Raw genomic sequence first — 8,919 nt, forward strand, 5'->3', positions numbered from 1 at the left:
AATGAAAGTAAAGGGCAGAGCCCAGTACTTGTATAATGCTCCTTGGCAGCTGTTACTGGGTGTGTTATGGTTTTGTGTAATTTTATTTATCTAGAAAGAAAAAAGAAACAAAGAATTTAGAAGCAAAATATTCTTCCGTAATTAAAGCAGAAATGCAATATTTTTTCTTTATTTTAAAGCTTGCAGAGTCGTCAAAAGAATTTTCAAGAAGCATATTCCTAAAGATTCAGAGAAGCAGTTGGTAGATTACGTAAAATTTTTGTAATTCCCCATCATCCCTAAATTATATTCATTTTCTGAAGAGACTGAATGCTTTGCCGTAGCCGTAATTGGCTTCTATTATTGTCAGCTAATATAGATGTGATTCGCATGATGCATGCCAATGTTTTATAAAGGTCAACCTTCGATTAGACATGGCATTCGTGTCGTGTTATCAGTATTCGTGTCGTTTTCGTGTCAACCCGTTTTTTTTAACGGGTTGACACGACACGACACGATAAGAAAACGGGTGGAAAATATCAAACACGAACACGACCCGCTCTAATTCGCGAATCACACGACACGACCCGTTTCACCCGTTAAGAAAATAAACTTTTTTAATAAAAATTTAAAAAACCTATATTTTTACATGCCCACAAAATCAAAATCATTCCAACAAAAGCTAATATTCTTGAATTTAATCCAAACTTCAACATCAACATCCGTGAACATGATCCATCATAACAAAAGGAAAAGGCAAAATAAATATGAAGTAATCCATGAAGCTCTGCACACAAAAAAATCCATTAAGATGATCCAAACTTCAACATTTCACCATTGCAATTTTCCTGGAAGAAAAAAAAAACACAGAAATTGTTAGACAGCAGTTAGTATGAAAATTCCAAACTCACAGAAATTGTTGTGAACTGCACATAAAAATTCTTCTCTAATATTGCTTTTAATATCAATTCTATACATAAAAATAAATAATATTAATACAACCCAAAACCATACAAAGATCAAATTGTTTGAAACTGTAACACTAAATCAAAATACAAGGTTGATTCTTCTTCATGCTTTATTGTTGGTTTGAAACTGTAACACTAAACATATATATATATATAAATTAAAAAAATTGAAGTTGGGCCATTCCAACGTTTTTTGGTCAACACGGAGCTTTCATAAGCAAACCTGGAGAGGGCCAGAACCACAAACATCTGGGGATGAAGCATCCACCAGGACAGCACAAGGAAACAGAAGAACTGTAATAAACAAGACAATCACAATAACTTTAGAAGGACAAAAGTCCAGCAGCAGGGGAAAAAGCAAGGCCCCAGACAAAGAAGAAATGTGAAGAGCAAAAACACCATGAATTATGGAGGGCCAGGGAGGCGTCCAACTCCAATGAATGGGAATAATCTGAACATTTGTTAATGTTTCTCTCTCTCTCTCTCTCTCTCTCTCTCTCTCTCTCTCTCTCTCTCTCTCTCTCTCTCTCTCTCTCTCTCTCTCTCTCTCTCTCTCTCTCTCTCTCTCCTCATTTCCTCTTTCTTCTCCCGTGCACTCTGTGTCTCTAGCAAATACCAAGTCAGAAGCCTCTATATCTCTAATTGACAGCATAGTAAATTAAGAAAAATCAAACCTGTCCAGTACATCAATATATAATTTCCAAAGTCCACATAAATATATAATTTCCATACTGAAAATCAAATAAATTTACCGAATCAATTAAGAAAAACATTCATACCTTAAGATAGGATTTAACAGCAGAAAAGATCTTCAAAGACAGAGAGAGGAGAGATCGCAAGAAGAAGGAGAAGATGAGGACTTGAGAGAGAAAGAAAGAAAACTGCAAAGAAGAGAAAGAAAAGAAAGCGGCTGAATGAATGAAGAGAAAGAGATGCTAGGGTTTTTTTTTAGAATAGAAAATTACAAAATTACCCCCACTTAACGGGTTGGTTCGTGTATTCGCGAATGGACACCGAAACGACCCGTTAGCTTAACGGGTGGCTAACGGGTCAACACGATAGCAACACGACACGATAACTCCAACCCGAATACTGATTTTTTCGTGCGAATTCGTGTCGTGTTATCGTGTCGTATGGGATTTTGCCATGTTTCCAACTGCATTATCATTTATCACACAACAAAACTGATTAACTATATTATCAAAATATGAAAAATTGGTTTTAATGCAAAATACAATTTAGGCTAAAAATGATGGCTCATTAAGTCAATATACTTCATACTAAAATCTCATAAAATTAAGTTTTCTTATTTGATGTGTGAGGAATAAAAGCCGCCAAAAATTATCTTGAGAAAATGATTATTCCGAAAAACCATTTTTCATACTTAGTCAATATTTTTACATAAAACAAATTTTCATGTATGATATGAATGCATAAAGCGACCTAAGGTCAATCTGGGTAAAAAGCCTTAAATGTTCAATCCACTACGGTGTTAAACCCTATTTGGTTTATGTCAAAACTTATTGAAAATTAGTCTATGGAGCTATGAACTAGCATGTTTTATATGATTTAATGCTTACTTTTATTTCTAGAAAGACTATAGAAATTGTAAGTACCAAAAAAAATAATCATTAAATTTTAAGCTAATAACTTTAGCTAGCCCACCCGTTGAAAAATTCATGATTCCGCCCTTGTTTTTAGAGCATTTTTACCCATTTGTCATAGCAAAAGGCAAGCGGAGTCAAGGACTGTTAGTACTATTCACATGAATAGTGCATGTCCTATCAAGTTTTTTGTTGGTTTTCCACCCATTGCCATGACAACTCAAAAGCAACCACTATTCACATGAGATATAAGGAGAGGAATTTGTATAGAGTTTTCGTGTGGGAAGTGAAGAATATGGCTAGGTATTTATTTTTTTAAAAAATGGAATTTTTGGTATTTTTTTCATTTTTTATATAATTTTTTTGTTATTTAAATTGGCTGCTGATGTCATAATGACATTAGCATTAGGTCAGCTTGCCCACACAGCAATAGGGATGGCAACGAGTCTGGTAGGTGTCGGGTATAACAATATCATCCCCGTCCCCGCTCTCGTACCCGAACCCATCCCCGTCCCCGTCGGGGGACTATCCCCCATACCCGCTAAATCCTCGATTTTTTTTGCATTAAAAGTATTTATCATACATTTTAACATTAAGTTTCATATTAAATTATCATTTAACACATCCAAATTAACTATAAAGTTCAACTCAACTATTCAAAATCACATCAATGTGAAATCCCAAAGAAGATTAGGAATGATTAGGAGAGGGAGGTTAACTTAGGGTCAAACATAAATATTATAATTATATATTTATTTATTTAAATATAAACATATATATTTTCGGGTCGAGTTTAGGGATGGGGACACCAATACCGTCCCCTCTCCATACCCATTGGGGAATTTTCAAGTTCGGGGATCCATGTACATGATACCCGTTTGGCCCTGAAATCTCCCCCCATTAGGGTTGGAGACCCGACAGGGACCCGCCCTCGCGGGAATTTTTGCCATCCCTAGGCAACAGCCCATGCAAATCTTGCATTTGGGCTTGCCCGAATTGGTGGAGCCCAACTCTTGCCCTGGCAAGACTTGGGTGCAGGAAATCGAATTGGGGGCCTCTTGTCCGGACTGAGGCCTCCCGGTGGAACTGCTCTTAGATCCCAATCAAAGAACATCCATACAAAATATTGATATTCAAATTAGAAACAAAGTTGTCATCTAATTGTAATCGAATAAATAGACGAACACGGTAAATTCGATAAAAAAACTAAAAAGATTATAATATTAATAAAATTAGCTAGTCGATTTTCAATTTTGATGATCGTTGAAGGAGAGTATAAAAAATGAGCGGTTTGGATCGGAAAATAATGTTTGAAGGCCCAAATAAAGTGATTTGTGCCATATTAAATTACACGCGGGTATGTATTTGAAAGTTTCTCATGATATAGATATACGAGTAGCGTTGCTTTGCCATACTTGTATGTTAAATTACTTACACTGTCATTATAGTGCGAATTTGAAACTCACATTCAGTGATGATCGACGGTCCCACATTCAATGAAAAATCTAGCAACATAAGAAATAAGTCATCAAAATAATCAAAAATAGTTGTAGAAAAAAAATAGAGTAATGCTATTTAGACACACAATATTGACCACTTTAGTTAACCACCTTATGTGGTAGCTGAGGTGTCTTGCCATGTCAATTAATTTGTTTTTAATTTTTTAAGGATTGACATGGCAAGACACCTCAGCTGCCACATAAGGTGGTCAGTTAAGATGGTTAATGTTGTGTGTCTAAAGGAAAATGCTAGGCTTACCACATTTTTCATACCACATTTGTACCACCTTTCTAATAGAGGTGGGTCCCATTGTATTGGTGGGCGCCACCTCTATTAGAGATGTGGTACAAATGTGGTATGGAAAATGTGGTAAGTCTAGCATTACCCGTGTCTAAATAGCATTACTCAAAAAAATATGATTTACTGTGGTCCCTCTCTAAGATTGTGATTGTGAGCATGTGGGGTGTACTGTCGAATGTTGATTTGTCATGCCCTCTAAGACACAAGAAAGTCCAAAGCTGACCCTCCTGCTGTCGTGAAAAGATGAAAGGCAAAAAATCTTTTTCTAGTCCATTCGACAACCCAAACAAACCTTGAGAAAATAATGGATCCCTCCCACACTCCACATCAACTTTATCTTTCCCCTCAAGACTTACTGATTAGATATATCTTCTAATCCTTCTCTGCTGATTGGTGTGGTATGTATTAATTTATGCAGTTCAATACATATATAATTCAGGGAGGGTCTTACTGTTTCCCAGAAACCAAACAGCTGATTTGAGGTAGTAGGCAATGGATACTCAAGCAGAGAAGGTGTATGTTGCCCTTGGAAATGATATACAAGATGGATTTAAGACCTTGCAGTGGACACTCAAGAAATGGAATTCAAAACCAATTTCCATTGTTATTCTCCACGTAACTTACAATATTTCCAAGGATTTTGTGTACACTCCATGTAAGTTGCAGAAATGGCTTTCAATTTCCTTGATTTTCAGTATGATTGGAATTTGGCATCTTTTTAATTTGTTGTTCCTTCTGTGTTTCTATCAGTTGGGAAGCTCCCTGCAAGTTCTATGAGTGATGAGAAATTGGAAGTTCTTATGAAGTATGAGCATGAAAAGATTGACAAGTTGCTGTCCAAGTACATATCATTCTGTGGGCAGGTTAGTTAATTGCTTAATTTTCTCTTTGATTGCTGCTGGAATTGGTTCTTATACATTCCAGAACTTTGTTTCATGTTCATAGGTGAAGGCAGAATTGCTCAAAGTTGAAAAATGTGAGCAACCAATTCATAAAGTCATCACTGATTTGATTTTTACACACAAAATAACCAAACTTGTGATGGGATTCACATTCTTGAAGACTTCATCTTGGTATGCCACAGCATCTACAAATAAACTTTCCTGAACAATTTAAACTATTCAAGTAATTTATTGTCCTTTTTTATTTTGTGGAAATTATCATGTGAATTACTTGTCCTTGATTGTAGGAGAATAAAGAGTGCAGTAAGTGGATCATTTTACGTTCGTCATCACAAGCCCGATTTCTGCGAATTTTTCGTAATTTGTGGGGGAAGACTGGTTTTCCTTAGAGGAGAAAATAACAAAGGAATCATGGAGGATGATCAAGGGGTGATGGTTGCAAAAGTGAGAGAAAAAGGCAGTTTCAAAGGTTGGCTAGCAAAAATGTTCAATGAAAATTCAGCAGATTCCCTAGACACAGTTTCTCATCCCTCTCTTAGATTTTCAACAAATCCCAACTCCCCAAATTCACAGAACCAATGGGAAAGTTGTGTCCGAGAAATCGAAAACTATTTCCAGCATCTGTTGTCTTTGAAATTAGATGAAGAAGAAGACTGTGGGCAGGGAAATGACAGAGTGCAGATCAGTCCAATGGAGTTGGCTAGGCCGGAACATGCGGATTCGAATATGGTAACTGTTAGCTAAATATCAAAATATCAAAGACATTTTTCTGCTACATGTGGCCTTAAGTTAATGTTAATTGAATTATTTATCTGTCCTGATCTCTAATTTTGGAGTAGGTAGAGAATGATGCATATAAATTCAACGGCTCCACTAGGCTCTCCTCCTTTTGTACCAAATACCAACTATTTTTCTTTCCTTTCTTACTTTCTTTTTGACCTTGGAAGCATAAGACAGTGATGGTTATATTGGGATGATGATTTGGGTGTGTTTGGTGCTTAGACTTTGCTGTCCCCAACTTGAAACATGACAAACCCTTTTTATTTTTTAATGAAGGGACAGCCCAAATTAAGTATTATAAAGTTCCTTTTGATTTGAATTTGCAGATTGCTGCAGAAGACTTGGAATCTAGGAAAAAAATGTTAAAGGAAGCTCAAGAAACAATCAAGTTGAAAAGAAAGGAAGCCAAGGCCAATGCCGAAAGGAGCACTAAAGCAGAATGGACCATTTCTTTATGCAATCGTAGGGTAATACATTTATATTCAAGTTAACCAGTTTTGTTTTTCTTATTTTTAATCTGAACTTTTATGTTGGATGGTTAAAGTGATTTATGATTTGTAGGCTGAAGAGCTTGAAGCAAACATAAAAGAAGAGGTGACCAAGCGAGAAGAGTTAAAGAAAGCATTAGATTCTGAAAAGGAACAGCTTCATGAAGTTATAATGGACACTGAGGAAAGCAAGAGTAGGCTAAACTCACTTATGGAGCTCCAGTATGAACTCTCAACTAAGCTCCACAATTCCTCATTGGCAAAATTAAACAGCGAGACCCAACTAGAAAAGGCGGTTAGAACCCGGGCAGAGATGGTGAGGGAGATTGAGGAACTGCGGCAGCAGAGAGAAGTTCTTCATCGTCGAATCGAGTTTTGTAAAGAGAAGGATGCCATTGGAATGGTTGCAAGGCTTAGTGACATGAGCTGTGGTTTTAAGGATTACACAGCAGAGGAGATCAGATTGGCAACAAATGATTTTTCGGAGCGTTTGAGAATTAAACCAGGAGGTGACTGGACTAGTATGTATAGAGGGCGCATCAATCATGCCACAGTTGCAATCAAAATGCTCAACTCAGCTAATGGCATCTCTAAGCAAGATTTTCAAGCTAAGGTAAACAGTTTGTTAGGAATGTTTCTGTTCTGTTTTCTATTATGCTATATTGCTAAAAATGTGCAGTCCATATTCATAGTTTATTGACATACGTAACATACCAGACTGTCTAGCATATGAACACTTCGGATTGTTTCAAATTGAATGAAAATGCTGATGCTTTATATGTGTAGGTGACAGTTCTTAGCCACATTCGACACCCGAATTTGATCACCATGCTTGGATTCTGCACTGAGCTAAGGTGCATTGTGTTTGAGTACATGCACAATGGTAGCTTGAGAGACGTATTTTTAAGGGACATATTGTTCTCCTCTCACATAAGCTCTAAGACAAGAAAGCGGACCCTAGGGTGGCACGACCGTGTCCGAATTGCTTCCGAAATTTGTTCGGGCTTGGGCTTTCTCCACACGGCGAAGCCGAGGCCCATTGTTCATGACCGACTTTCCTTGTCCAACATCCTCTTAGACCGCAATCTTGTAACAAAGATCAGCGGTTTCGGGCTCTCCCTAAGTCATGATGAACAGAGTGTCCGATCGGATATTCGGGCTTTCGGGGTTTTGTTGATGCATCTTTTAACTGGAAGGAACTGGGCTGGGCTGGGCCAGGCAATGAACATGGATCGGGCAGCTGTAGTCCGGGATCTAGATGAGATGGCTGGACAATGGCCGTTGGATTTGGCAGAGAAGCTTGCGGGCTTAACCTTGAGATGCTTAACAAGTAACCGTGGGCCTAGTAGAGATTTGAAGCTGGCAACAGTGATGGAAGAGCTCAATGAGTTGAAGAAAAGAGCTGATGATTTAGTCGCAAGTGAGCGGGCCATGAATAGAGATGTCAAAGCAAAGGACACCAGTGATGTACCCAGTTTTTTCCTCTGCCCCATTTTTCAGGTTAGTTAAACCCTAAACCCTAAATCCTGAATCAGAAACGAATTTACACTTTATGTCATAGACATGGTAAGCATAATTTACTGAGGTAAAGTGTAAACATGGTTAATTTTGCAGGAAGTGATGAAGAATCCACATGCGGCAGCTGATGGGTTTTCATATGAACTAGACGCAATAGAGGAATGGCTAAGAATGGGGCATGAGACATCGCCCATGACAAACTTAAGGCTCAAGCACACATTTCTTACCCCTAATCATACTCTTCGTTCCCTCATCCAGGAATGGCATAATAAGAGATTACTTCCACCTCCGTAACACACACACACATATATATATATAGTAAATTCAGATCAGAGAAGTATGAGGCCCAAAAAGAAAAGAGAGAGAGAGAGAGAGAGAGAGAGAGAGAGAGAGAGAGAGAGAGAGGGGAATTGAGCCTTTTTTTGATACTTTGTTCATAAATGGACTGGTGTACCTCTTGACCTTTGATTAGGATGCTTTCTTGGTTGTATTTGATATGAGGAACTGTATTTGAACTAAAAAAATCTGTTGTAGATTGTAAGAGCGATTAGCTTTACATGTTTTTGTTTTTATCATTAATTAATTTTGATTACAGTTGGCGTGAAATTGAACAATCTTATGTAGGTTATAATGAATCAGAGAAATATCTTTTTCTCAGCACTCCATCATATTTCAAATTATTTTCACAAAATTCTTTCTATTAATTGTCCATTCAAAATTGTTGGTGTCATTAACAAAAGAGTAAAGTGCCGTTTTCTCCCTTCAATTATGACCCTAATCAAACTTAATCTTCCGAACTACAAAATCAGTCAATTTATCACTTGAACTTATCAAAACAGCCAATTTAGCTCTTGTCATTAAGTTTTTCGAATTTCATCCA

General features: G+C 37.2%; 1 protein-coding gene and 1 long non-coding RNA gene across 2 annotated transcripts; one reads left to right on the forward strand and one right to left on the reverse strand.

Annotated features, from left to right (window-relative positions):
* Positions 1-578: 578 nt before the first annotated feature.
* LOC110746820 (uncharacterized) lies at positions 579-2,073 on the reverse strand. Its single transcript, XR_002525054.2, has 2 exons — positions 1,171-2,073; positions 579-827 (listed from the first exon to the last, which is right to left on the reverse strand). It is a non-coding gene; the product is annotated as an uncharacterized LOC110746820 (long non-coding RNA).
* A 2,527-nt stretch (positions 2,074-4,600) lies between these two features.
* LOC110760935 (putative U-box domain-containing protein 50) lies at positions 4,601-8,645 on the forward strand. The gene is made up of 8 exons (XM_088255398.1): positions 4,601-5,006; positions 5,102-5,214; positions 5,297-5,424; positions 5,541-5,982; positions 6,360-6,500; positions 6,595-7,134; positions 7,308-8,021; positions 8,136-8,645. Exons 1-8 carry the CDS (start codon positions 4,844-4,846, stop codon positions 8,331-8,333), a joined length of 2,439 nt encoding a protein of 812 aa, XP_088111524.1. The 5' UTR covers positions 4,601-4,843; the 3' UTR covers positions 8,334-8,645.
* Positions 8,646-8,919: the final 274 nt, after the last annotated feature.

This window comes from Prunus avium, chromosome 6 (assembly GCF_965620075.1).
Source record: "Prunus avium chromosome 6, drPruAviu1.hap1.1, whole genome shotgun sequence".
Classification (NCBI taxonomy): Eukaryota; Viridiplantae; Streptophyta; class Magnoliopsida; order Rosales; family Rosaceae; genus Prunus; species Prunus avium.

Bases quoted from the DNA above. Each gene is read 5' to 3' on its own strand.
- LOC110760935 (XM_088255398.1), top strand. From the start codon at position 4,844: ATGGATACTCAAGCAGAGAAGGTGTATGTTGCCCTTGGAAATGATATA. The intron at 5,215-5,296 runs GTTAGTTAATTG...TCATGTTCATAG, and splicing joins ACATATCATTCTGTGGGCAG to GTGAAGGCAGAATTGCTCAA. The intron at 5,425-5,540 runs GTATGCCACAGC...CCTTGATTGTAG, and splicing joins TTCTTGAAGACTTCATCTTG to GAGAATAAAGAGTGCAGTAA.